A 27,776-nucleotide genomic window follows, 5' to 3' on the forward strand; every position below is an offset into this window, starting at 1 on the left:
AAGAACTTAAATAAATTAACTTTTTGATGATACTCTAGTTTTGTGAGAACCACCTGTTTGTGTGTGCTGCCATGAGTAACTAGTGGATTTTACTGGAGCATTGGTTTGTCTTACTGAAAATGTTGTATTTTTTTCTTGAAGAGGTTGTTTGATGTGGAAAACCCTATTTATATGGCAGACCCTAATCTATTTGCCAGCGAAGAAATTGGGTATAAAGAGCATCTCTCTATTTGGGGGTCCCAACACATCCATGCCGGACACAGCATCTTAAATTCAATGCACACCATGTAATCGTTCATTTTCCCATTGGTAGCATTGCATTGCCTTGGCATTCCGAGTGCGGTCCAATTTTCATGTACTGTTAAGAGAAAGTGCAGAAACTTATTTTTATCGCATATAAGAAAACTGATGAAACTGTAATGAAATCTGATTAAACTATGTTCATTTTTCTCATACGTGAAAGAAAAATGACGTCTGAGGGAGCCCTTGCAGATATGTAACGAGAGGTGACAGATCCTGCTTACATTTAGGCTGGGGTCACACTGCTGTTGATACATGTGAGAGAATCGGGACGGTTATGCTAATGTCACTTAGATCTAACTTTGTCAGAGTCTGATCCGAGTCTCATCTGATTGTGATGCGATTCTCTTGCATCAGATTATCACAGCACAGGTGCCGAGAAGACGAAGAACATAATTTCTTCATGTTCTCCATTGTCTCTTTACACGGATGTCAGACTGCCCTTGGACTCACACCCATAGACTTGTATGGGTACACAGGATCCAACTATTGGATGCACCCGCAACATGCTGTGATTGTTTTCTCATACTAAATCGACTATGTTATACACTAGTGTGAGTGTGCCCTTATACTAACCACTAAAATCCTACAATAACGGTAGATACTATAGACAAAATAAAGGTCTGGATGTTATACTAAATTGTTTTGTAGATAAGACAATGTATTATGGGCTATGGTGTCTATTTAAAGCACAGCACAATTTTATTACATCTGTACTTGTTTTATTAGTCATGAGGATGCTAGTATTTGATATCTGGGAATAACTCTATCTACTATTTGACAGTTACTTAAATAACATTTTATGGTGGGTGCAAATGACATAGAAGACAGCTACATTAAAGCTAACATTTATACTGCTGTGTGTGAAGATGGATGAGAACAACTATGATGACAAGAATATAGGCAAAGGTGTATTGTACTCTTTAGAACTTACAACTTGGCTCACGGCCTTTTTCTGGCAGTCTCATAGACAGTGAATGGAGCAGAAATCAATTATGCATGCCTGCGCTCCATTCAAGACGGGTCTCTGCAGGCCTTTGGGTTCCAGTGCCTTGATCTCGGGATTCTGGGGAGTCCTAACAATCAGATCCCCAGTACGGTATATATAATTGCATTGGGGATAACTTCCAATTTGGGGTATAACCTTTTATTTGTTGCTATAGGGTACAGCTTTTCTTATCCCCCCGCTACCTGTTTTCCAGTTTTCCAAAAAGTAGCTATTTTTTGCCAATCCTGTCTTCTATACACCTGCCAAGTAAAATAATTAGCAGCTAATGCAATAAATAACATTCTTAGTTATGTTAAACTGTAGTACCCCTTGAGAACACCTGAGATATGCTGAGAGTACTTGCACCAGCCTAGGTTTTTGTATGTTTCTTAATCCCCTTGATATGGTGGAGGGAATGTGTGAGCGGATTTGTAAGGCCATTGTGTGCTAAATACTTGACTTTTTAAAAGTGGTTTACAATGTATTTATGAATTTAGTGTATAAAGTAGCATATTCCTGTAATCTTTTAATCCTTTCCAGTCGTATACCCTCCGAACTTTCCGATGTATAAAAGATGAAAAATAAAATAAAAATGCAGTTCTAGCAGGCAGAAATATCTGCAGGAGACTGTGGTATTATTATGATCCTTTTTGGTCAATCTAGGTTCAGTTTTGTTTTGTTAGCTGGAACAGCCACATATATGTATGATTGATGGTTGACCCTGGAAATATAGACACAGAGTTTCCATTTACAGGAAACTGTCTACTCCCTTCCTTCCTTTCTTCTTCACTCCTCCACTTTCTATATACTGGGCATTTTATTGTCTTGTAGCCTCTCCCCGATATTTTAGTCCTGGCCTCAATGTCACTGTGTTGGGTCAATGAGAATGTGATGTATTTGTAAAATGCAGCAAAAATGCCCTCATTTCTAAAGATTCATTTTGTAAGTCATCCAATTTTTTTTTTATATATTTTATTTCAACTAATGACCCCTTCACATGCATTGCCAAAACCATTTTCTTGCCTTTGGCCTGCTATCATATTCCATTACATAACCATTTACAGTTTTCCTTTTGTGAGCTGAGGGTTTGCAGATAAAGTTTCTGGTAGCTGTACATTTCATATGAAAATGACACAGGATTCTTAAAGGATTCTATTATCAGCTTTCCCTTTTTGTAAAGTACTTTTACCGCTTTCTTTGTTGTTGAAAAAAAGAGCTTTCTGGTTCCCCATTTCATCCTTACAGCCAGGCTACCTGAGAAAAGGGGCTTTATACCTGCCCATTCTAACTAGTGCTGAGAGGTGTGACAGGTGGGCTTGGATCATTTTCACCCTTCTTGTTAACCTAGAATGTGGATGATGTCTCTCCCTATGTCTTCCAAAATTAGTTAACCTAAGCCTTTGAGCTGAAGGTCGGCACAGGCCCTTTTCACTAGGCCCTAATCAAATCCCTAAAATCACCTGTCCTATGGTCATGCAGTGGCCTTCAGTTCAATGGTGATAGCTAGTTATGGTCGAGTGTGCTCGGCACTGCTTGATGCTCGATCAAACATGGGTGTGCTCGAACGAGTAGTGAGCAGTGCCAAGTATCTCTCTCGAGTGCTCGGAGAGAAAGTTCCGTTCTCCGGAAAAAGCTTCAGCTTGCCATTCACTTTCGTTATGCTCACTACTCAAGTTGAGCATGTCCGAGTTTTCCATGTGCTCGATTTGAGTACAGAGCACTTGAACATTTCAGTGCTTGATCAACACTAGTGGTAGCACAAGATCCACCATCCACAGGGGATGTCATTCACATGAATAAATGGAGAAGTACATGGATGGCTAATTTTGCAGAAAGCACCCTCATTCTAGTTCCCGACCATCAGGCCGCTTGGTGCTGATTGGTATACGGCGTGGGAAAAGGATAAATACACGCTCGCACATAGGAATACTTGCGCTGTCGAAAAATATCTTCGGCTGATTTGAAATGAAATTATACAATAGCTACAAAGAAGAACAGATCATTCCCTCCTGTAGCAATACGGATCTGTCACAATTACTAAGGGAAGTAATACTTGTACTGACGCACCAACCCATGTACCCACATAAGGAACAGGTGAAGCTTCTGAAGTAGTGTAGAAGTCATCTTCTAAATGGGTAAGGCTAGGCTCGGAGGATTATACTGTAATCCTTGTATCACCCGTGTTTTTTTCACATCATCATGGCATCAACTTCATACATGAACTGTATATAAAATTTACAAAACCAGAACCTTGTTCTTTTCTTAATATTTGCAATGGATCCGAACAAAAACAGATTCCATATAGTGTCTATATGGTATCCATTGTTTAATGCACTTAATGCACCCATTGAGATTAATGCATGAGTCTGATCCAAGAATAGATCAGATCAGTGCTGACCATTTTGCATTAGTGTGTATAGGCTGAAAGCTATCCGTTTTGCATCCCGACAGCACATGGACGTAAAATTGTCTTTTCTGAACAATCCCTTAGGCTACAATGCAACCTCAGTCACACGTTCTGTCATTTTTACAGGAAGGAAAAGTGCAGTATTCTTTTCTGTAAATAATAGACACGCAAACAATCCAAACTGACCCCATTATAGTCAATAGTGTCCCCTAGGCACTGTTTGTATCTGTCATGTGAAGGATCCCTTTCCTGCAATAGTCCCATTTTACTGTTCCTATAATGGAACGGAAAAAAGTATGGTAACTCAGAATGCTACTGAGAAGCCAGCCTTGCGCTCAAGGGTTAACTCAGACGAATTAATGGAATGAAATAAGATGACAATGTAAATTCAGTTACATGTACTGTGGAAAGCTGGTAACATTTTATAGAAGTAACTGACTCTTGCTTGATGTGAAATGTCTGATTGGTTATGAAGTGATCTTGCAGCCATATGTTTTCTCCCTGCAGTCATATGCCAGCATGCTAATTAAATGATTGAAATAAATGCAGACTAGCAGAGTAAGGCTGCTGTGAGAACCGCTCCAACAACCCTTTTGCAGGCAAGGATTGCCACAAGTATTTCGCCTTTTTACATGTAAATGGCTCAGTGATTCCTAAATTAGCTTGTTGGACATCCCTTTTAATTTTCTTACACCCAAACAACCTCTGTAACAACTAGAAGCAATTTAGGAGTCTGAAGTGAGTGATGCGACAAAGGGTACCAATGGCCTTCAGCACTTGCCGTCCTCACTCTGTGTTTTCTTATGGCTGAGCTTTTGCAACTCTTAGATGACCCACTTCACAATATTAGCAGTTACAGTTAAAAGGGTTGTCCAGTTAAAATAAGTTATCACTTATAACACAAAGTAATCTTACTAGCAGTGTTTTTCTATAGCGATCACATGGCTGAGTGCTTAATTTTTTGTTTTTATTTGCAATAGCGCTCTCTTACTCTCTTACTCATACTTTTGTCCATATAGTTGAAATATGTCTCTACACTGTATGTATGTATCTTATTGGGTGACTCCTTTGCCTTGTAGCTGGCTGCACATTTGAGGCCCATAGTGATATTGGCCCCTGTGAGGTGACACAGAGCACACAGGATGACTTTGATTGGCTGTTGGTTCTTGACCCTCGTGGAAACCCTGATTTACCCCAAGGTAAGTTAATATGACCTTTTCTCCCCTTATTTATACGTTTTGTGTAATTTTGCCCTTTAGTACACTCATTAGTCCTTTATACACTGTTTAAAAAATAAAGGGAACACTTAACACAATGTAACTCTAAGTCATTCACACTTCTGTGAAATCAACCTGTCCAGTTATGAACTGTTGGAACAGGCAACAGATAGAAATGACAGGCAATTAACAACACAACCCCTATAAAGGAGTGGTTCAGCAGGGGGTGACCACAGACCATTTCTCTGTTCTCATCCTTTTCGGCTGTTGAGTTGATCACTTTTGCATTTTCTTATTGCTCTTACCCCCATAGGTACTGTACTGTACTACACAGTAGCATGAGATATTGTCTACAACCCACAGAAGTTGCTCAGGTAGTGAAGCTCATCCAGGATGGCACATTGGTGCGAGCTGTGGTAAGAAGGGAAGCTGTGTCTGTCAGCACAGTGTCCAGACCAGAGCATGGAGCAGATACCAGGAGAGAGGCCAATACAACAGGAGATGTGGATGGGGCTGTAGGAGGGTAAGAACCCAGTAGCAGGACTGCTACCTCCTCCTTTGTGCAGGGAGGAACAGGAGGAGAAGTCCCAGAGCCCTGCAAAATTACCTCCAGTAGGCCACTAACATCCATATATCTGCTCAAACTGTCAGAAACAGACTTCATGAGGGTGGTATGAGGGCCCGACATCCACAAATGGGTGTTGTGCTTGCAGCCCTACACTATGCAGTGCAATTTGCATTTACCAAAGAACACCAAGATTGGCAGATTCAACACTGGCGCCCTGTGCACTTCACGAATGAGAGCAGGTTCACACTGAGCATATATGACAGATGTGACCAAGTCTGGAGACGCCGTGGAAAATGTTCTGCTGCCTGCAACATCCTCCAGCATGACTAGTTTTGCAAGGGGTCAGTAATGGTGTAAGAAGGCATTTCTTTGGAGGACTGTACAGCCTTCCATGTGCTTGCCAGAAGTAACCTGACTGCTTTTAGGTACCTCAGACCCATTGTGAGACCATATGCTGGTGCGGTTGTCCCTGGGTTCCATTTGATGCATGACAATGTTAGAACTCATGTGGCTGACGTGTGTCAACAGTTCCTGCATGATGAAGACATTGATGCTATCGACTGTCCTGCCCATTCGCCAGACCTGAATCCAATCGAGTACATCTGAGACATTGTGTCTCGTTCAATACACCAACATTGCACCACTGACTTGTCCAGGAGTTGACTGATGCTTTAATCCTGGTCTGGGAGGAGATCCCTCAGGAGAACATCTGCCACCTCATCAAAACCATGCTCAGGTGTTGTAGGGAGGTCATACAGGCACGTGGAGGCCACACACACTATTGAGCATCATTTCCTTGTATTGAGGCATTTCCACTGAAGTTGGATCAGCCTGTAATTTGATTTTCCACTTTGATTTTAAGTATCATTCCAAATCCAGACCTCCGTGGGATATTAATTTTGATTTACATTGATCATTTTTATGTTTTATTGTTCTCAATTCCTCTATGTAATGACTAAAGATTTGCAACTGTAATATTTCATTCAATGATATCTAGGATATGGTATTTTAGTGATCCCTTTATTTTTTTGAGCAGTGTATAATAGATCCTTGTTATTACCCTGATTTTTGATAATGCATTTATTGTTTTCCTCGCTTTCACAAAAAAAAAATTATTATATTGAATCAAATTTGTCACCATCATTTGCTATGTAATCTGAGAGCACCATGATGTAGGGGTGGAGTCCTTGACTCCAGCGATGTTTCACTTACTGGGCTGTGTTTTGCTGTTTCAATACAATCAGTGCTTCAATACAATCAGCAGGAGATTACCACTAAAGGACAAGTGGCCTCATGCCTCCTAGTCCAACCCTGCCCCCACCACTGATTAGCAGCTTTCTGTCATTTTACAATGTACACAGCAAGGTGTCAAACTGCAGTGTGGAAAGGGCTATACATGCCTCAACATCTCAGCTCTTCTAGATCTGCAGCAGAGAAAACTTCTGTTATAACTGCTGCACTCAGTTATCTAAGTGATATAGAGCAGGAATTAGGGTCTCTGTCCCTACGTTATGCTGCGGTCAGATTAAATAGCAAAAACAGGTTGACAGGTTTTTATCCCTTTAATGAACATCTTTCCTGCTATATAATTCACTATGGCATAAGATTCACTGTTATGAATGTTTTACCCATGTAGGTTCTTACCTTTTGGTCAACTCATCTGAACATGTGTCAGGAAAGCGTGCTCATCTCCTCTTTCAACCCCTAAGTGAAAATGATACCCACTGCTTGCAGTTCAGTTACCTTCTGCATAGCAGAGATGCAAGAGGTCCTGGCTCTTTACGGGTATATGTACGAGTCAATGGTGGACCTTTGGGCACAGCTGTTTGGGAGGTATCAGGACCACGTGGAAAGCAGTGGCAGCAGGCCGAACTTGCTGTTAGCACTTTTTGGCCCAGTGAATACCAGGTAATTAATCATCTGGAAAAATGTGCACTTTTTAATATTGCAGAAGTACTGTGACCATGTGAAATGGAGGCGGGGAGTAGTCATGGCGGAGGGTGGCAGTACTGGCACACCCTGGCCCTCCGTCTCATAAACACATTGCCCCTTTTGCAGTGCAATTGGGGGTCCACTTACTTGTGTATCAGAGTCACCTTGGTCTGCTGGGGCTTCATTCCTTTAAGCACCACATAATGACAGGCTGAGTCCCCATCCAGTTCCAACAAAACAACTTTACTCAGTTCTATACACAGCTCATCCAGTTTAGTCACAGAGATAACACAAGATTCTTCACAGAGTATAACTTTTCCTTTTCCTGTGCTCTCCCTCACTCCTCCAGGAATATCGCAGGGTCGTACCATCGCCTTCAGTACCGCAGCTTCCTGACTGGCCAGCCTAACTCACTTAAGGAGTTCTCAGTCCATTTCACACTGGACATTTAGGATAGTTCCCATGAAATTAGCTGCTACCATCTTGATACTGCCATGTATTCCTCCACCACCATATAACTATCAGCCCATAGGCCCTGGACTGCTGGGCTCCCATCTTGAATGTTGCGAGATACAACTGCCCTGTCCTGGCTCCCAACCTTCTCTGACTAACTCCAGGAAGTGCCCCCCAGCTTACATCCAGTTGGCCCCTCCTTACTAACTAGATCCTATTGTTGTATCTAATTCCTATTGTGCCCCCCTAGTGGGCTAAAACTATATCTCACACTTTCCCTACATCTACACAATACAGGGAATATATATATTTGCAACACATTACATAATATAGTAATATTAAAATACACATACCACATATCGGACATACACAATATAGCAGCATTATAGGACATATTAAAAGTACCAGCTTCTCAGGGACGTAGAAACATGGGCGAGGGGAGTGGGGCACAAACCAGTCCTTGTACACCCCTTACACATGCACACTCTCATTGTCTCTTTAGAAGTGAAAAAGTTGTTGGCGACTGTTGACATTTCTGCGATTGTAGCATGACTTTTCTCCCCACCAGTTATACTGCAATTTCACTTCGACTTTCCAATAAACCTTCCTACTGTGGAACCTTAGACAACTACCTTTGTCCTTGAATTAAGAACTGTTGACTTTCTTTGACTACTGAGCCTTGTTAAATTTATTTATTTTTTTATTGACAAGAAAGTTTAGATTCATTATGACCCTGACATTGAATTGTTACTGTATAAAAGATGTAGTACGTTAAGCCAATGTTTAATTGTCACGCTGCCTTCAATAACCCTGAGAATATCTGATAATTCAGATGTTAGCGTATAACATAATATGTGAATGTTGCTATTGTCATTGTCACTTTCCTGAGTGAGATTTCTAGATTGTCAGGTATAACCTTCAGGTTGTGTTAGACTACAGACAGTCATCTTTAGGTTACATGCTGTTTGCGTTCTTGTACCATTCTTACAGAATTCAACCAGAACATCTAAACAGATTTTACACAAGTATGCAATTAGGGTGTGAATAATGCCACATTAAACCTCAAATTTAATGGATTTAAAGGATTACCTTAAATTGAAGACATTTCTTGCAAATCATAGAATTTTGGGAGTCTGTAAGCCAGACATTATCAAAAGCATTGTGCTTCTGGCTTCTATTTCTATTCTTTTTTTCTAGCATTATTAGTGGTCTCAAACATCTGTTATATTGCAGTCTATAGTATGTGTTCAAATTATTGTAAGTTCAAGTCCTCTAGGGAGACTAAAACTAAAGTAAAATTTTAAAAAGTTTTTAAAACTCTAGAAAAATAAATTCAGAAAAATTCAAATAACCTTCTTTTCCCCTATTAAAGATAAATACCGTAAGTAAAAAAATAAAATTATTCAATATTTCTGCATTCATCAATGTCTAGTAGAATATTAAATTAATTAACCCATATGGTAAATACGGTAAAGCGAGTACTCAAAATGCTATAATTGCATTTTTTTGCTTCCACATTTCCTTAAAAAAATACACAAAAAATTGATAAAAAAATGAGGTCTCACACAAAGTTTTTTTTTACAAACTTCTGAATTGTTTCACCTCTTAAATCAAAAGTATGTAAGCTTTGTATCCCTGTAATTGTACTGACGTGGAGAATTGAGGTGTCCTACAAAGACAGGCGTTACAAATGTCTATGAACTCTGATGGTGTGAGAAGTCAGCTCTTCAGCCATTTTTACACTCATACAAATGTAAGTAGTGTAAGGGCTATTGTGAAGTTTGGTAGCAGCCCCCCATAAGAGAACTACTAAGCCCAGGAGAAGCAACCCTGCGCCCTGAGCCTTTGTTGACAGGACTCCAGTGAAATCTGTGCAGCCGCATGGGACATAGTGTCCTGCGCTATTCAAGACGTGCCCAACTGCCAGACGACATCAGTTAGGGATAAGAGGAGAGATGTCTAGACACGATCCTTAGTTGTCAACGGTGGGAAGAGCCCTGAGGTACTTTCCTGCAAGCCTGAGGTGCCGTGGATGGTAAGGCCCAGGCTGAGAGGAGAAGTTTTGGTGCCTGTATAGTGCTAATAGTGCTATATGCAGCGGAGTGAGGACAGCTGCTACACATTGCCGGAAAAGAGCTGGTTCATCACACCATGAGGGGCTGTTGGCTCAGTGTACTGAATAACTGTGGAGAGCTGTAATCATTATCGTTAACTGCTCCAGTAAAAGTGAGTCTTTCTTCCTATTGCATCTGAGGTCTGGACATTGTTTATCTAGATGGACTGATTCTGCATCCCTTCCACAACTTTCCCCTTTTTATTCTGCTCAGGATTGCCCGCCGGCCGGAAAGACCACCGTGACAGCTTGCTGCCATTACGCCCCTGCTCGGTGGAGGCTGACCCAGACAGAATCATGTTTACATGTCATTTTTACCATACAATGATCGTCATAAAAAGAAAACCCCTTCTTTTCCAATACCTACAAGCTAAGAGTTACGTAACAAAAATTACTAGAACATCTTCCCGATTCTTCATATGGCCAAATAGCCACCAATTACAAATTCATCCATGGCGCCCTGGATTATGAGCAGTTTCAATTTCCGCTAACAAAATGGCAGATTGAGGACTCCATCTTGTCCTGCAGCACCAATCTGAAAGCTGTACATCAAGCCCACAAATTCCTCCTTGAGCTCGTTTTCTAGAAATGAGACTGAAAATTTGTCATAGATCTTATTTACTCCGCAAAAAGGTCATAGAATGGGGCTGTACACGAGCTTCATGTACTCACTGAGCTGCCTCCTACGGACCCAGTGATCATGTGACTGATGGATGTAGTGATGGAAACTGCTGTGTCCTAGGAGTCCCAGTCAGCTCTGCTATGAAGCCAGGAGGCTAAATATCCAGTGTAACTTGGGCTTAGATGCCAGTCCCAGTTACAGGAGACATCACTTAAGAAATTAAGCATTTACCGGTAAATGTTGAAATGTCCCCCCCATAAGTCTTTTATTAGCCTTTTGGATACCCAATGTGGCAAATATATGAAAAACAAATGCAGTAAATAAAAAAAGCAGGAAGAAAATAAATACATTAAATAAATGTTGCTACCAATCTAAATCACTGTTACTAGCCCCTTCTCTGTAAAAACAAAAAATGGTTCAGTAGATAAAAATGAATTGCTACAGAACAAATTGTAAAGTGTATTTTAGTGTTCCTTTGTGAAAAAAGAATATATGAAAATAAGACAAAATTATACCTTGCATATCATGAAAAAAAAGATGGAAAAATGATTTGCATATCTGGATGAGAAAAAATGTCACAGTCCTTTAAACTTCATGTGTGAAAAATCCCCAAAATGTACCTGATAATGCACAGGGGGGAAATGGGCAGATCTTAAGTTGGTTAAAATACATTCTTTCTTAGGCAAAGCCCACATTAGTGGTTTAGTCTTGGCTTACTGGCAACTGACTTATCCAAGATCCTATCCCAATATGTAGTAGGTGTAATAATATTAGCAAGTACCTCCAATTAGAAATGTAGTATACTTTTTCTGATTCGCTATGTCTCTTTCCTCATGTGCAGACATTGCAGGACCTTAGGTATCCATGGTTACGACCACTAGCAACTAGCTAACTGTCACTATACCAGTGGTCATAACCATGGATACCTAAGTTCCTGCAATGCCTGTACATGAGGAAAGAGACATAGTGAATAAGAAAAACTCTGCTACATTTCTAATTGGAGGTATTTGCTAATATTATTATTACTATTATTAATATTACACCTGCTACATATCAGGATAGGATCTTGGAGATGGGAATACCACTTTAAGGCATAAATGACCAACATCCTGTATCTGAAGCAATCAGTATGTAATAATTGGGAAAAGTGCTGAAACACAGGATTACAGAATGACTGGTATGTGCATGGTATTATGGAGCTGAAATAATGCGAAGAGTTGGCAACAGTGCTAATCCGATATGAACTGCTTACTACAAGTGTAATGTTGCTGTAGTCGCTGTCCCATACTTTGCTTTGCCGCAATATACTCTGTAATGTTAGAATAATACCTCTAGTGTAGCCCTAAGTACAAAGAAAAGTAGTTTTTTGTTTTTAATTGGTAACTCTGCTATTGGATCTGTTTTTGCGCTTTATTGTAGGTGCTATTTGAAGCTGAGGTGTCAGGAACTCCACTAGGATATATTGCACTGGATGATATTCTTCTTCTTAGTTACCCCTGCAGTGAGTAATTCAGAACATGACACTTTGGTCTTATAGGAAATGAAAAGTGTCTGTAACAACTTCTTCTCTCACAGCCCAGGCTCCTCACTTCTCCCGGCTTGGGGAGGTGGAAGTTAACGCTGGGCAGAATGCCACATTTCAGTGCCCTGCTGCTGGCAGGGCAAATGAAGGCGAGACCTTCCTACTGCAGGTGAGAAGAAGCATCATTTATGAACACTGAATTGAATGGGGCATATAGATGGCAGGGATTTGAATAGGACGGCATGAAGCCAATTAGAGAATGTGGCGTCTGAATGAGTACATGTTGAATGGATGCCTATGGTTATTGTGTCGGTGACGCAATTCCTCAGTATGACTACTACATTGGGCCTATTCAGCTGCGAATATGACTTTTCTGTGCAGTGCAGATGAACATAAAGTTTGCAGAAGAAAGTATAAGTTTCTATGGTTACGTCTTGAACAAATGATAGCGTCTACAGATAGTTTAACTTTGGTATAATTAGTGATTGCAGTGCTGCTGGGAAATGAGTAGATGCTGTGTCAAAAGAATGTGATGGTGTACATTCATTCATAAACTGAGTAATCATGTTCATTCACAAGCCGGATAGTCGTACAAAGTACTGCGTAAGACACTTGTCTCGGCTGAATACGCTTTTGTGAAGATCACGGTTGAGATGCAACCTATGACTCGGATTGGTTTTAATCATCTAAATTTATTGTCGGTTTACAGAGGCAAAATGGAGGCATCACATCTTCAGGGATGATTCAACATGTCAGTCACTGGCGGCTCTTGGCTTCTTTCCAGCTGTTTGAAGCTGGGAGAGATGATCAGGACCTATATCGCTGTGTGAGTCGCTCCATTTTTGGTGCAGGAGTGTCCAACTTTGCTGAGCTTGTGGTGAAAGGTGAGAGCAGAAAATATATGATTATCTTTCCGAACATTTGTCTATTCTGTTGTGTGTTCACCCTGGGATTTTTTGCTGAGTTTTTGGAGCAGAAACTTTCCAAAAATCACAGAGTTCAAATGCCACTAAGTTTGATCAGATAGTTGGGGTATCTGCAGATGACATATTTGAGAAGCTTGTCATACCCTCCAAGTTTTGACACACAAGGAAGATGGTTTAGGAGACGCTGGTGGTGATTTTCCTCAAGCTGTTGCTGGTGTTTTTTTAACTTGTATACGTAAACTAATGTGCAACTTCTAAGTGCAAGCCGCCTGAAGAATGATTAGGTCCTTTTTTTTAGCCACTTGGCATCTTTGGAAACTTGAAAAGATTAGCAGCTCCAAAGACTGAAATACGAACAGCAAGTAATTTTCACATTGAAGTGCATGTGTTCATTCTTTTTAATACTTAAGCGCTTTTTCAGGCAATTTATGGACCAATTCTGCTCCAAAACTCCTCAAAAATCAAATTTTGAATGAATCTCCAGTTTTCATCACCTGCTTCTATACATTTAGCATTTGTAATATCCAAAATAATCACAATGCAATCCTAAGTCACTTTGTTACTGATCTCATACTAACTTATTACCACTGAATATCACACAGAACCACCAACGCCTATTGCTCCACCTCAACTTCTAAGGGCTGGTCCCACCTATTTGGTTGTACAACTAAATACTCGCTCCATTACTGGTGATGGGCCCATCGTGCGCAGGGAAATTGAGTATCGTGTGAGTGGTGGATCCTGGCGGGAAAGGCATGCTGTCACTTCACACACATACAAACTGTGGCACTTGGACCCTGATTCACAGTATCACCTGTCTGTGTTACTTACTCGCCCTGGAGAGGGGGGCACCGGGAGACCTGGACCCGCACTAATCAGCAGGACAAAGTGTGCAGGTAGGAGACCTTATGAATATAATGTATGTGTCAAGTGAATTTTGTAGGTTCCAACAAGCAGTGGCATAGTGTTTAGAGTCCACAGTACCATTTCATGCCAATTAACCAGAGATGGCATTCATAAACTGTCCAATATTTGTTCTCCTTGCAGAGCCCATGCGAGCACCCAAAGGCCTTTCCTGCACAGCAGAGCAACCACGCCAACTAACTCTGCACTGGGAAGCAGTTGGCTTTAACATCACTCGCTGCCATACCTACTCAGTGACGCTGTGTCACCACCATGAATCCAGCACTGTGCAAGACTGTGTAACAGTGGAGGGGGGTGCTAGCCACTATACCCTTCGTTCTCTACCTCCATACAGTGCTGTACACTGTCGCCTTTCTATATCCAATCCAGAGGGCCGAAAGGAGGGCAAGGAGGTTACTTGCTACACACAGGAAGATGGTTTGTATCATCAGCTTAATTTCCTACTGCTAAAATCACAGCTAATTGTCAGGAAAGGTTCTTAGGCAAAAGCATAAAATCTCAAAAATTGCTATAAAACACCTTCCAAAGCGGTTAAAAAAGCATGTGCAGCACCCCAGAGTCCTGGTCGTTGCAGTAGCATGGTTCAGCCACTAAGGGGGGCCATGCTGCGTTCGATGGCACGGAAGGAGTTCTCTGAGCAGGTATCACAGTCACCAATACATTTCACAGCTGGGCCTCCGGGGGGAGCTAAGGGTGCTATTCATTAGGCCACTCCCCACCATAGTGGGTAAACTGGGGGTCAGGCAGGAAGTTAGAGAGAACGCTGACGGGATTGAACGGAGCAACACCCTGTGGCAGGGGGTGTTGTGAAGGGAGAGACTGTAGGGTCTCTGCCAGGGGTGGGATCCTGGCAGAGGCTTGGCATTGAAAGAACGTAACGGGTCCGCGCAGGCTCCTGGAAGCGGCGGGACTCAAGAAAGGACTAGAAGCGAGATAGATTGTGCTGAGTGAGAAACGAAGTCAAGCGAAAGGAGATACCAGTGAGGGTTGTGCTGAAAGAGGCAGCACCTTACTGAGGCGCACTACCGGTGGCCGGAACGCCGTGGAGGTAAAGAGTTTCAAGCTATACCTCAGACCTACGGCAGGGCAGTTAGCTTTAGGCGGACTGTCTCACGCATCACCCAGGAAGGCAAAGGGGGGTACCAACAGGAGAGGGGCGCAGATAGAGTCCCGGAAGATCTCCGAGCCTCCCCGTCATACGGGTGCGTTCCTACCATAGTATCTGGAGGGACGAGGAAGATCATTGCGAATTAAGTTGTTGTGAGGGAACACGAGAAACAGACACAACAGTTGTGGGGTACTTTCCGTAAGCACAGCAGGGAAGGACTGCAACACATAGCGCTAGAAGGAAGGCACCGATTTCCACCTGCAAGGAGAGCTCTGGAAGTGCCATTGGACCGGCCGGACTTGCGCAGCCTGGTGAGCCGTATTCTGGACTGAGGACCCAGAGAGCTTCAGTAAAGAGGTAAAGAGACTGCAACCTGGTGTCCTCGTTATTTACCGCGACCTGCACCCCACAACTGCACCGCTACACCGTTACTACACCACTTATTGCACCGGACGTCCCCCATTGACAGACAGGGCCACGGACCGGGTCTAGCCACCGTGACAACCCCAGGACTGAGACCTAGAGGCCCGGCTCCGGGTACCCCTCGGCCCTGCGGCGGTGTGGGGGCGCTCCAACTTGGCGTCACGAACAGGATCTACTTAAGCCTGAAGAATCAGGTCATGTGTGCCTAGAGACTGTGATTTACTGTGCTTGGACTGTACTTTATTGCAAGACTGTGTGCTGTGCCATTTGCCGCCAAAATCCGCCGCCATTGCAGCGCTGAGGAAAGCGCAGGAAGAGAAGAGGGGCGTGGAGTGGGCGTAGACGAGCTGGAGAGCGCGAACAGTAATGGCCGCCCAGTCTAAGTATTTCTGTGTCCTGAGGACGTGCCCGTCAACAGCTGAGGTATGCCTCCTGATCTTGGTCGGAGGGTGGAGACCATGGGGACGGGGCCGCCCACGGAAGAGACCGCGGGAAGAAAACGCGGAAGAGGAGAAAAAGATGGCGACATCCAGAGTGCCACGCGGAGCTGACCCGGCTCGGCCTGAGGATACGCAGCCTGAGGTAGCCTCAGGGACGCCCACACTGCGGGGTTCGGCCTTGGCAGGGCCACCGATGGGACGACCCCCTCCGCCGATGTCCGCGGAGTGTGCGGCTGCAGCCGAGACCCGACAGCTGGCACGCCGCCTAAAGGTTGACACCCGTGTGCTAGCTCGGATGGGGCAGCCAACAGAAATCCGCCTGTCCCCAGTGTCCCTTGCTCCTTCCCACCTGGCCGCATCCGAAGATACACCACCGACGCCGGACTTGAAAATAATCCCGGATGCGGAACACTACCGGCGTCCGATGGCAGCCTGGCGGAGCCGGCCCCAGCCCGCTGAGCAGATTGACCTGGTAAGCCCCCCAGAGATCCCACCGTCGCACTGGGGTGTAGTGGTGGCCTTCAATCCCCAGTCCGGACGGGGAATAATCCAGGAGATCGGGGAGCCACTACAGGTCCGTGTGGATCGGATAGAGGTGGAACCAAGCAGCGGGAGGTTTGATTGCAACTTAGAGCCAGGTGATGCTGTCACCTACACGCGGTGGAGGAGGGCCGCGGGTGAGACGGGCTGGATAGCCCGAGGCGTGCAGCGATGCGTTGCCCTCCAGGCTGCTGCAGGAGCACCGGAAGACGATACTCCGGCGAGGAAAGCTGCAGAGCCCGGTCCCGCGGAACCATCAGAAGCTCGACCTCACCGTGCCCCGGGGGAACGTGTACGGTTACCGACCAAGAGGATCTCCCAGCGGGGGATTCTGGCACTGCTGGGACCGGAACGACGCCCTGGCTCACCAGAACGATCTGTTGGTTTGGTGAGGCCGGAGAGAAGACCCCCCGCCACATCTCAACGGTAAAGTAATACCATTGAAAAATGTACATAGTTACTGTTCTTCTAAGTTGCTGCTAAACCCGTTTAGGGTTAAAGGTGACCCCTTGTTGACCCGGGGCCACTGTTGTTGTTCTCAAAGTTTTGCACAAGTTTAAAAAAACTGCAGAAATCATGAACTGCGCATGATTCAAACTCTCCCTTGTAAGAAGTTGCACCTTCTTGAAGGTGCTCCCTACTGGTTTTGGTTGAAGACACTTTGCGAAGATATTTGCCTTATTTGTTTGAGTTAAAGACACTTTGCGAAGATATTTGCCCTATTTGTTTGAAAGACACTTTGCGAAGATACCATGCCGGAACCTTTGCATGGGCTGGTAGGCTGAGAAGACGAGCTACCTCAGAAAGACTTGGTCCCCTCTTAAAGGGGATGTGACGAAGTAAATTTGAAAGAGATACTGTTACCGAACAGTAATGTGATAATGATGCCTTGAAAAAGAAAATGTAACTGTTTTACATGCCGAGTTATATGTGTTGAAGTTGTTGAAATGTGAAATCTGAATAATGTTTTGTGGAAAGGAAAGATGCAGAGAGCCCGTAGGGGTAGATGTAGAAGCCTGCATAGTTGAAAGTAAAAGAAGTAATAATGAAGGTGAGGATAGAAGGTAAACCCCGCGTCCCCATTGAAAAGTTACTTTGTTACTAAGGACAGAGAGTGAACCCGTAGGGGTTAGAGAGTGAGTCCTTAAAGGAGCCGAGTAGAGCGGGCTCAGAGTTCTTTAAATGAAAGGAATGTTATGTCTATACTGTGTATAGTAGCGAAAGGCAGAAGGCCCTGGCTGAACAGGGCGGTCCTGTAAAAGAAAGGAGAGGCAGTAGGCCTGGTGCCGTAGGGACAGGCGGTCCTGCAGGTTCACAAGAAGGAGAATGTAAAGTTGAAATGCCTTATAATGTGATTATAGGAAGGCCTTTGATAGACTAAGAGTGTGAGTTTCTTAAAGGCAATGTTAAGTTATTGTTCTAAAAATTGCGCTAAGTAGAATACCCGGTTGGGTAACAGAAGTTATTTATGCTCTGTAATTTATAATGTTGATTATGTTTGTAACGTTAAAAGTGTCCTCACCTCCCATAAAGGGAAGCCTACTTAAGTATACTTATTGTTATTTGCACTCAACAAAATTGTATGTCTTTTTGCTAACCTGTATTGTTGTTTTTCTTCCCAGTCCCGGAGTACTGTGTTTAACCAGGGGGGAGTGCAGCGCCCCAGAGTCCTGGTCGTTGCAGTAGCATGGTTCAGCCACTAAGGGGGGCCATGCTGCGTTCGATGGCACGGAAGGAGTTCTCTGAGCAGGTATCACAGTCACCAATACATTTCACAGCTGGGCCTCCGGGGGGAGCTAAGGGTGCTATTCATTAGGCCACTCCCCACCATAGTGGGTAAACTGGGGGTCAGGCAGGAAGTTAGAGAGAACGCTGACGGGATTGAACGGAGCAACACCCTGTGGCAGGGGGTGTTGTGAAGGGAGAGACTGTAGGGTCTCTGCCAGGGGTGGGATCCTGGCAGAGGCTTGGCATTGAAAGAACGTAACGGGTCCGCGCAGGCTCCTGGAAGCGGCGGGACTCAAGAAAGGACTAGAAGCGAGATAGATTGTGCTGAGTGAGAAACGAAGTCAAGCGAAAGGAGATACCAGTGAGGGTTGTGCTGAAAGAGGCAGCACCTTACTGAGGCGCACTACCGGTGGCCGGAACGCCGAGCAGGTAAAGAGTTTCAAGCTATACCTCAGACCTACGGCAGGGCAGTTAGCTTTAGGCGGACTGTCTCACGCATCACCCAGGAAGGCAAAGGGGGGTACCAACAGGAGAGGGGCGCAGATAGAGTCCCGGAAGATCTCCGAGCCTCCCCGTCATACGGGTGCGTTCCTACCATAGTATCTGGAGGGACGAGGAAGATCATTGCGAATTAAGTTGTTGTGAGGGAACACGAGAAACAGACACAACAGTTGTGGGGTACTTTCCGTAAGCACAGCAGGGAAGGACTGCAACACATAGCGCTAGAAGGAAGGCACCGATTTCCACCTGCAAGGAGAGCTCTGGAAGTGCCATTGGACCGGCCGGACTTGCGCAGCCTGGTGAGCCGTATTCTGGACTGAGGACCCAGAGAGCTTCAGTAAAGAGGTAAAGAGACTGCAACCTGGTGTCCTCGTTATTTACCGCGACCTGCACCCCACAACTGCACCGCTACACCGTTACTACACCACTTATTGCACCGGACGTCCCCCATTGACAGACAGGGCCACGGACCGGGTCTAGCCACCGTGACAACCCCAGGACTGAGACCTAGAGGCCCGGCTCCGGGTACCCCTCGGCCCTGCGGCGGTGTGGGGGCGCTCCACATGCATCATAAAATTCTATCAATATTGATATCTGTCTATTAAATCTAGATATTAGCTATTGATTTCCTGGCACTATATATTATATTACATAACATATTATCTTTGTATCAGCATTGAAATTGCTCAGTACAATTAGAAATTCACTTCTGGTACTTGGATAGAAATAATAATAAAAAATTATAATCGCAACAAAGATGTTCCCAAATAATCCATATAAAGTCTAAATATTAAATTTTGTCTACTAATATGCTTATTTGGCTTGTGACTAATCCATTGCTGTTCTAAATTTGTTATTAAGGAACCAATATTATTGCTAATTTACTTTCTTTTAAACCATTCAGTGCCTGGAGGAATTCCTTCCGACTCGTTGGTGCTCACTCCACTGGATGATGCTACTGTTCTCTCCTGGGACGAACCTACTGAGCCTAACGGTATCCTCACCCAATACGAGGTAGGCTTACAATGACAGCCCAATCCTAGTATCAGTTGTTTGGCAGCGCACACACTGCCACTTGGTATGGTGACTCGCATAGGAACTCTTTTCTTCCCTAGAAGCAATGGACCCATGGCAAGCTGTTGTCATAGTATCACAAGGTCCATACCAGAGGAATCCATGCCTGAAGTGGATTTTTACCTGTACACTAATTTAATAATTTAATATATTTATAATAATAAATTAAATGTATTATTTATTTATTATTAATTTAATAATACAAATCACAAACGTACAGGTATGCTACCTACAAATTCAGCTCGCTACATTTGAGTATGGTTATTCACAAGGAGATCAAAGTCAGCCATCAGTAAAGATTGAAACTACTTTCATTGCATGGAAGCCTGTGACATACTGTATTAACAGGCCACTTTACAGCCACATAGTGTTGTATAGGTTCACATAATGAAAAAATGATACCCTACAGTTAAACTTTTGTTGTGAGATACTGTTGTATTGAATTGCATTGTCGACTTTGGTATCAAATACAGCTAAAGAAAGTATGTATATACATACCTGCCAGAGATGTGCAAAGGTACATTTTGTTAGTATACATCGGTCAATAGGAACTTATGAATACATTCAGAGTATGTGCTGGGAATTTTCCCCCTTTTCATGTGTCCTAACTCTTCCTAACAATCAATTTTCAAATATACTTCTGTCATCTCCGCTGCTTTTTGTAAGCGCTTCTCTGTGTGGGTCTCATTGAAACTTATTGAAAGGAATCCCCGCCACCACCAACGACGTGCTGTTCTCATTTTGTCTGATTCTAGCTCCCAGTTGTGAAGTAACAGAGCCTGAATGACAGTAGAGGAATATGTGACCTACACAGAGATGTGCTCACAGAAGCAGCGCAGGTAATAAAAGTACCGTATATACTCGATTATAAGCTGAGATTTTCAGACCATTTTTTTAGGCTGAAAGTGCCCCTCTCGGCTTATACTCGAATCATTGTCCCTGGGGGTCGGCTGGGGAAGGGGAGCGGCAGGAGTGGTGGCTGTGACATCATACTCACCTGCACGTCCCTGCTTCTCAGATGGTCTCTGGTGCCGGCAGCTATTCCTGTGTTCAGCGGTCACGTGGTACCGCTCATTAAAGTAATGAATATGGACGCGACTCCACTCCCATAGGCGGATCGCATATTCATTACTTTAATGCGCGGTACCATGTGACCGCTGAACACAGGAACAAGCTGCCGACACGCGCCGGAGACCATCGGAGAAGCAGGGACCGCGCCAGGAGGGTGAGTATGACGGGGGAGGGTGAGCCATGCAATATTCACCTGTCCCCGTTCCACCGCCGGGCTCTGTCTTCCGCATCTTCTGGCTGTGACGTTCAGGTCAGAGGGCGCGATGACGTGGTTAGTGCGTGCCCTCTGCCTGAACAGTCACTGCAGAGACCCAGAAGACACAGCGGCGTGCGGCGGTGGAACGGGGACATGTGAATATCACTAGTGTCGAAAGCTGAGCCAGTGGCGACTTCGGCATCTGGCCCCCATAGCGCGCCGGTGTCCTGCCTGTTCAGGACACTGGACTCGGCGCCCAGCGATGAGAGGTGAGTATGTCTTTTTTTTTTTTTTTTCAATCGCAGCAGCAGCATATGGGGAATATTATGCTATGGAACATCTTATGGGGCCATCAACCTTTATAGAGCAGCATATGAGGCATATTATGCTATGGTGCATCTTATGGGGCTATCAACCTTTATGGAGCAGCATATGGGGCATATTATGCTATGGAGCATCTTATAGGACCATCAACCTTTATGGAACATCTTATGGGGCCATCAACCTTTATGGAGCAGCATATGCGGCATATTATGCTATGGAGCATCTTATGGGGCCATCAACCTTTATGGAGCAGCATATGGGGCATATTATACTATGGAGCATCTTATGGGGCCATTAACCTTTATGGAGCAGCATATGGAGCATATTATTCTATGGAGCATCTTATGAGGCCATCAAACTTTATGGAGCATTATATGGGACATATTATTCTATGGAGCATATTATGAGGCCATTATTAACGTTTGTGCAGCATTATATGGGGCATATTTTTGTATGGAGCATCCTATGGGGCCCATCATGAACTTTATGGAGCATTATATGGGGCATATTTTGTATGGAGCATCTTATGGGGCCCATCATGAACTGTATGGAGCATTATATGGGGCTCCTGATTCAATATAGATATTCAAAAACATTTAACCTACTGATGTCTCAACCAATTTTACTTTTATTGGTATCTATTTTTATTTTTTAAATTTACCAGTAGCTGCTGCATTTCCCATCCTAGGCTTATACTCAAGTCAATAAGTTTTCCCAGTCTTTTGTGGCAAAATTAGGGGTCTCTGCTTATATTCTGGTCGGCTTATACTCGAGTATATGGTGTATTAGAAAATTGATAGTTAGGACACATGAAAAGGGGTCAAATAGTGGAAAATCCCATTAAAGGTAACCTGTCACATACACGCAGTCCTACCTGATGACAGCATCATGTAGAGAAGCAGATGCTAGACAGAATGTTTGATGGAAGATTTAGTATAGCTTGTTGTGGAGACACGGGGGCTCAGCGGGCACCCAGGTCCACTAGCCGAAACCACATGGACCAGGGATCGTCCCACCAAACACCTGCTCTCCTTTTAACGTGGGCATAAAACAGTGAGGGTAAAACAGTGTGGCAATGCTTTATTGAACCACACAACAGGCAGATAACACATAGAACAGTCCCAGCAAAATACCCCAAGATGGTGCACTTTACAGAGTCTCACCCTTTCACTGACTCACAGGGATAATGGCAGCTGTTACTTCAGAGCTCCCAGGGTCGACTAACCTACCTGTGGCTTGCACAGAGAGGAAGTAACGGCAAGCGTAGGAAGATGACAGTCTGTTCAGGTACAAGGCCAGTTGACCACAGGGTCACAACCTAGCTTCTCAGAACATCTCCATGGAGTCAGGTGACCAGCGGGTCTCAATCCTGACTTTCTCCAAACATATCCATGGTTCAGCGATGGTCAGTGAAGCAGATCTGTATTCTTCCAATCAGGGCCGAGGTCCCCTAGTTTGTTTCCTGGAGAATGATAGAGCCATGTCCCTCGTGATGGAGCCATGATGTATTGGCTGCAGTCCGGTAGAGTCCCTAGATGTTTTGGACGTCTTGTCAGAATTTCTGGCTGTCTCTCTCTCTCTCTGTGTCTATCTCTATAGAGGCATGTAACCTCTTTTTATACTTAACAAGTGTCCTTCAATCCAACATCACAAATAAGGGGAGGAATGGTGATGACCAAGTTGCATTGTTTGATTATGTAATCTATTTGCATAGATTTTCCTACTCTGCTTGGAATTTCAACAAACTACCTGGCCTAGACAATTGTAATTAGCATATCAGTAAACATTACTAGTCATCAAGGATAAGGGCAAATTATTACATCAAATGTCAAGTTATAAGTCAATATTACAGATAGCAGTCTATTCTTCATGGTTTGCTAAAAATAGTCATCTGGCTAATTAAGATACAATGCAGTGTCTCCACACTTGTGTTTTATTCATTGAAATCACTGGTGTTTCTATGTATGAGTCCAGTGGGCGGTCCTACTAGAGCTTGAAAGCATGCACAGTCATCATACAGGGACGATTGTCAATATCTGAATAGAACCACCCATTGGACTCATATACAAGCAAACATCAGGGATTTCAATGAATGAAATTCAAGTTATACTGAATCTTTCCACCAAAAATATATATCAGTCTGATCTGCTCCTCCTGTGTTATACTATCCTGCTTGCAAATCGGATACCTTTTTCAGCATGACAGGATCCCTTTAAGATTGTGATTGTTTCAGAAACAGTATTACTACTATTACATTGTACTGCCAAAAATTGCTGTATGCGGCTGCTATATTGCAACATATTGGAAATGATTTAGGGTTGTTTTTCAACCCACATCGGTAAAGGTAAGTTGCAAAAATTCCATTTTTTGCAACTTGTTTGTCGGAATATCAACTCCATTTACTTTCGCTTTGCTGTGATGTAACAGTGGCATAATATGATATTTGGCTGCTCAACTTGTGTTGCTGGTTTGTAGCCTCTGACATAACCTGGCTCAGATAAACCACTGGATATTTAGGCTTTATACTTTGCTGTTGTTTCATTTAGATAATATTCTTGCAATTGCTCTATGTAAAGATCGATTTTTCAGCACTACTGCTTTTGTTTTCAGCTCAGTTACCAAATCATTGAGTCTTCAGACCCTGGGGTGAGTGTTCCAGGCCAACGTTCAACCATCTGTAAGCCTCCAAATGAAACTTCCCACCTTCTTAGCAACTTACACCCTGGAACCACCTACCTACTGAGTGTACGTGCACGTAATAATAAAGGCTATGGGCAGAGTGCGCTTACTGAGCTCACCACTAACATTTCAGGTACTTGTTGTTCAGCTTTACACAATATAATAAATTAGTTTTACACAAATTTCCACTTGACTGTTTTAGTTATTGCTAACATTTGGTAAAAGTCTTGGTAAGGGTTCTTCATCACAATGATTAACAAGAGTCATGGTAGAATCCACTAATTGGACATTTTTAGCAGTGTGTACTTATCCTGAGCAACACAAAAGGTATGACCTTAGCAATCCATAAAATAATGGTATCCAACTATTGATTTTCAATGACTGTGTACAGGGGAGTAACTACAGGTCTAGACGAGGCAGTTGCAGTCTTGAGTAGGGCCCAAATAACAAAGCAGCAGTACCATGAAAGGGCAATGTAGATATGTGATACTGTGTTATTGTACAGTCATAAAACACTAACTGTAGAGAAATCACCATTACAAATTCATACGTCTATATCTATATTGTATATTTTTATTTATGTGAAACAATGCCATGGGACTGTTAGATTATACATAGTGGTACAAATAAACTGTATGGAACACAGTCGTAAAGTGAGAGGTGTTAAAACATAACTTTTTATAAGTATGAATTAAAAAATGGTCACAAAAACACTAAAATGGTGAATAAACCATTGATCAGTGGAGAAAAGCGGAGGTATCCTCTTGTAAATGGGGTTATCCTTTTGGACACACACCTATTGATCTGATATGAGTTAAAATTAACACTAGTATTTACGCGGATGTCAGGTATCTATATGAGAGTAGCCACATCCAGTGAAGAGGACAACAATGGTCATACTCCAATATCTATTTGTCTAATATATCTTCCACATGGGAATACAATAAGAGAAGAATGACACTCAACACTGGTTCAGGAGTCATTAGGGGCTATTATGAGATATACTAATCCCTTCAATGGAACCAGACCACATAACCAGTGGCTCAGGTGTCACTAGGTGCTGTTATCAGGCACACATTGATCCTTTCTATTGAAAAAAAGACCATGTGTGAATCATAAGGCACACATTGATCCCTTCATTCTATGGATCCCCCAGCAGAATCAACTAAATGGCTGAGATTATTCCATTTGTATACTCGTACTTTTTTTAAAAAAACTTTGAAGGGTCCAATGTGTGACTGATAACAGCATCTAGTGACACCTGAACTATTGTTGGGTATCATTTCATTTCATGTTTATTTTTTATGTGGTCTTGACACTGAACCCAATAAAAGTCAATGGGGACCTGAACTTTGGTGCTTTAAAATGGCTGTAAAATGGTGATAATAAGGGCTAGGGACTGCAAAAGAAATCCAAATGGAGATAAGAGCAGGACAATTGCCCTGCAAACAAATCTGGATACTAAAATGTCTTAAAATAACATAGAATAAAATAAAATGAAAAATTACAATCTTGAACCAGGAGGTAAGGTCCAAGTGGAGCAGGGTGTTGAGGAGGAGGTGGTGGTGTAGGTGGTAGAGGCAGAGTAGGAAGAAGTAGCCAGCAGTGTTTTTTTTTATTATTTATTTATTTTTCGGGGGATACTCTGAAAACAGGGAGTGTAATAATCTGCTTACCACTCTCACTCTGTATACAGGCCATGTAATATGCTGCAATTTTTTGGGCTGAAAACAATAAGGAGAGCGTCAAATAGGAGTTGTTGCTGGTGGTGGTGATGTAGCTGCTGCAGGTAGACAGAGGGCATAGTCGACCTGTGTCTGCTACGTGTCCAAATAAAACACCTTCCTCTGGTGCATGCAGATGACAGAACGTTTTGTGTAATTTCATAGGCCCGAGTACGGTTGGATGAACGGTGAGGCCAGAACAAGTAGAGGTGGTTTTGGATTGGCTGGCTGAGAGTGCCTTCAGTACCTTTGCTTTGTCTTTCAACCAGTCCCCTGATGAAAGCGCAGATTTTGCATCTGCAGCCCATGGGCATCTGTCTTCCACCTGACCCCCTTGCAAATCAGGCAAGCAGTCTGAGCTCCAAGTCATGCAGCAGTTACTTCTGCTTTTTGATGACTCTGCTGGCTGTGGTTTCATGGGCCATCCACCTGGTCCTGCCCCACAATTCAAAGAGATTGAGTGCACTGATGCCCAACTACTTGTTCTGTTGGAGGATGAGTACGTGGGAGGGGTAGTGCAAATGATCATTGGACCACCACAGTACATCTTTGATGATGCTTATGAGGAAACACTGGTGCCAACTGATGCAGCTTTCTGCTGTGTGGACACCTGCAAGGAGAGCAGGGGTGAAGACTGGGTGGATCATCATGCGGGTGAATATTATTATTATTTATTTTTATACCACCATTGATTCCTTAGTGCTAATATGAGGAGGGGTTACATACAAAACAAAAATAGAAATGGCAATAAACAAACTAATAGTGACAGACAGGTACAAAAGCGAGAGGACCCTTCCCTTGCGACCTTACATTCTACAGGATAACGGGGAAGGAGACAGTAGGTTCAGAGCTTGCAGCAGCTCTGGTGTTGGTGAGGTGGCAGTGGGGTCAATGCAGGCTGTAAGCTGTTCTGAAAACATGGATTTTTCAGTTGCGCTTGAAAGTTCTGAATGTAGGGGATAATCGAATGTGTTGGGCCACGGAATTGTACAGGTTGGGGGATACTCAGGAGAAGAATTGCAGGCGATTGGATGAGGTTGGATTAGGAACATACGATTGTGGAGGAAAGAAGGAGGTCTTGAGAGGACCAGAGATTATGTGGTGGGGGAAAGATTATGGACGGCTTTGTAGGTCAGTGTTACTGGCTTGAAGTTGATATGTTGTGGAATTGGGAGACAATGAAGGGATTTCCAGAGGTGAAACACGGGGGAGTAGCGAGGACAGAAGTTGATTTGTAGGGCAGCAGAGTTACAGACAAACTAGAGAGGTGTGATGATGCAATAGGGAACGATGAGGTCCTAGACCCCACATGGAGTCAAGGCCATCCGATTGACTTGAGCAGTTTGGAGAAAGAGGTGGTGGTCACGCTGCCCCAGCTTCACAGCAAGCAAGGGAGTAAGGTGCAAAAGTGCCAAGGCCGGCCCCTAGCCATTAAGTTGGCTGCTCCTGCACCTCTAGTCTTTTCTCTGTCCATGTTGCTTCCTCCCTCCTCCTACTACTTCTTTGCTTCCTCCACTGTCTCCTCATCCTGTCAGAAACTATGTACAGTGTGTGCGCACTTTTGGCATTCTCATCCTGCTGCTTGCCTGTCTGCAGTGCAGCCTCACTTCTGACTTCCTGCTCCCTGCCCCATGTGTGATGTGCCCACAAGGTGGACCTCCACAGGTGATAGTGGAGCTTTCTAAACAGTTATGTGGTATTGCTATGGGGAGCAATATTGCACCTACACATTTGTTGTGTATTATCACCTGGTTCAGGGAAAGATTTGTACATATCAATCAATTGTAGCTAAGACAAGCAGAAATGATTCATATGTTACATGAATGTCACTGGTTGATTGCTCTTACTATTACACATAAATTGGAAGAATTGAAATTGGTACTTTCCAATCTCTGCAAGACTTGTCCTGTAAGTTAGTCTATCAGAGGATAAATCAGATAAGTCATCAACTGTTTGATAAGGCAGATAATATCTCCCTAGCTGCATAATGGGTAAA

General features: G+C 43.5%; 1 protein-coding gene across 8 annotated transcripts in view; it reads left to right on the top strand.

Annotated features, from left to right (window-relative positions):
- Positions 1 to 27,776, top strand: part of PTPRU (protein tyrosine phosphatase receptor type U) — a 249,566-nt gene that overhangs the window by 134,692 nt on the left and 87,098 nt on the right. For 6 of the 8 annotated variants that reach the window (XM_077295770.1, XM_077295772.1, XM_077295771.1 and 3 more), the window contains exons 2-10: positions 4,775 to 4,894; positions 7,117 to 7,388; positions 12,020 to 12,101; positions 12,176 to 12,291; positions 12,832 to 13,006; positions 13,651 to 13,944; positions 14,096 to 14,389; positions 19,617 to 19,726; positions 23,988 to 24,189. In XM_077295770.1, the coding sequence (XP_077151885.1) occupies positions 4,775 to 4,894; positions 7,117 to 7,388; positions 12,020 to 12,101; positions 12,176 to 12,291; positions 12,832 to 13,006; positions 13,651 to 13,944; positions 14,096 to 14,389; positions 19,617 to 19,726; positions 23,988 to 24,189 (1,665 nt within the window). Of the gene's footprint in view, positions 1 to 4,774; positions 4,895 to 7,116; positions 7,389 to 9,828; positions 9,901 to 12,019; positions 12,102 to 12,175; positions 12,292 to 12,831; positions 13,007 to 13,650; positions 13,945 to 14,095; positions 14,390 to 19,616; positions 19,727 to 23,987; positions 24,190 to 27,776 lie in introns of those variants that run through there. The other 2 variants (XM_077295778.1, XM_077295777.1) reach the window with 2 other exon arrangements.

Source organism: Ranitomeya variabilis, chromosome 3 (assembly GCF_051348905.1).
Source record: "Ranitomeya variabilis isolate aRanVar5 chromosome 3, aRanVar5.hap1, whole genome shotgun sequence".
NCBI lineage: Eukaryota > Metazoa > Chordata > Amphibia > Anura > Dendrobatidae > Ranitomeya > Ranitomeya variabilis.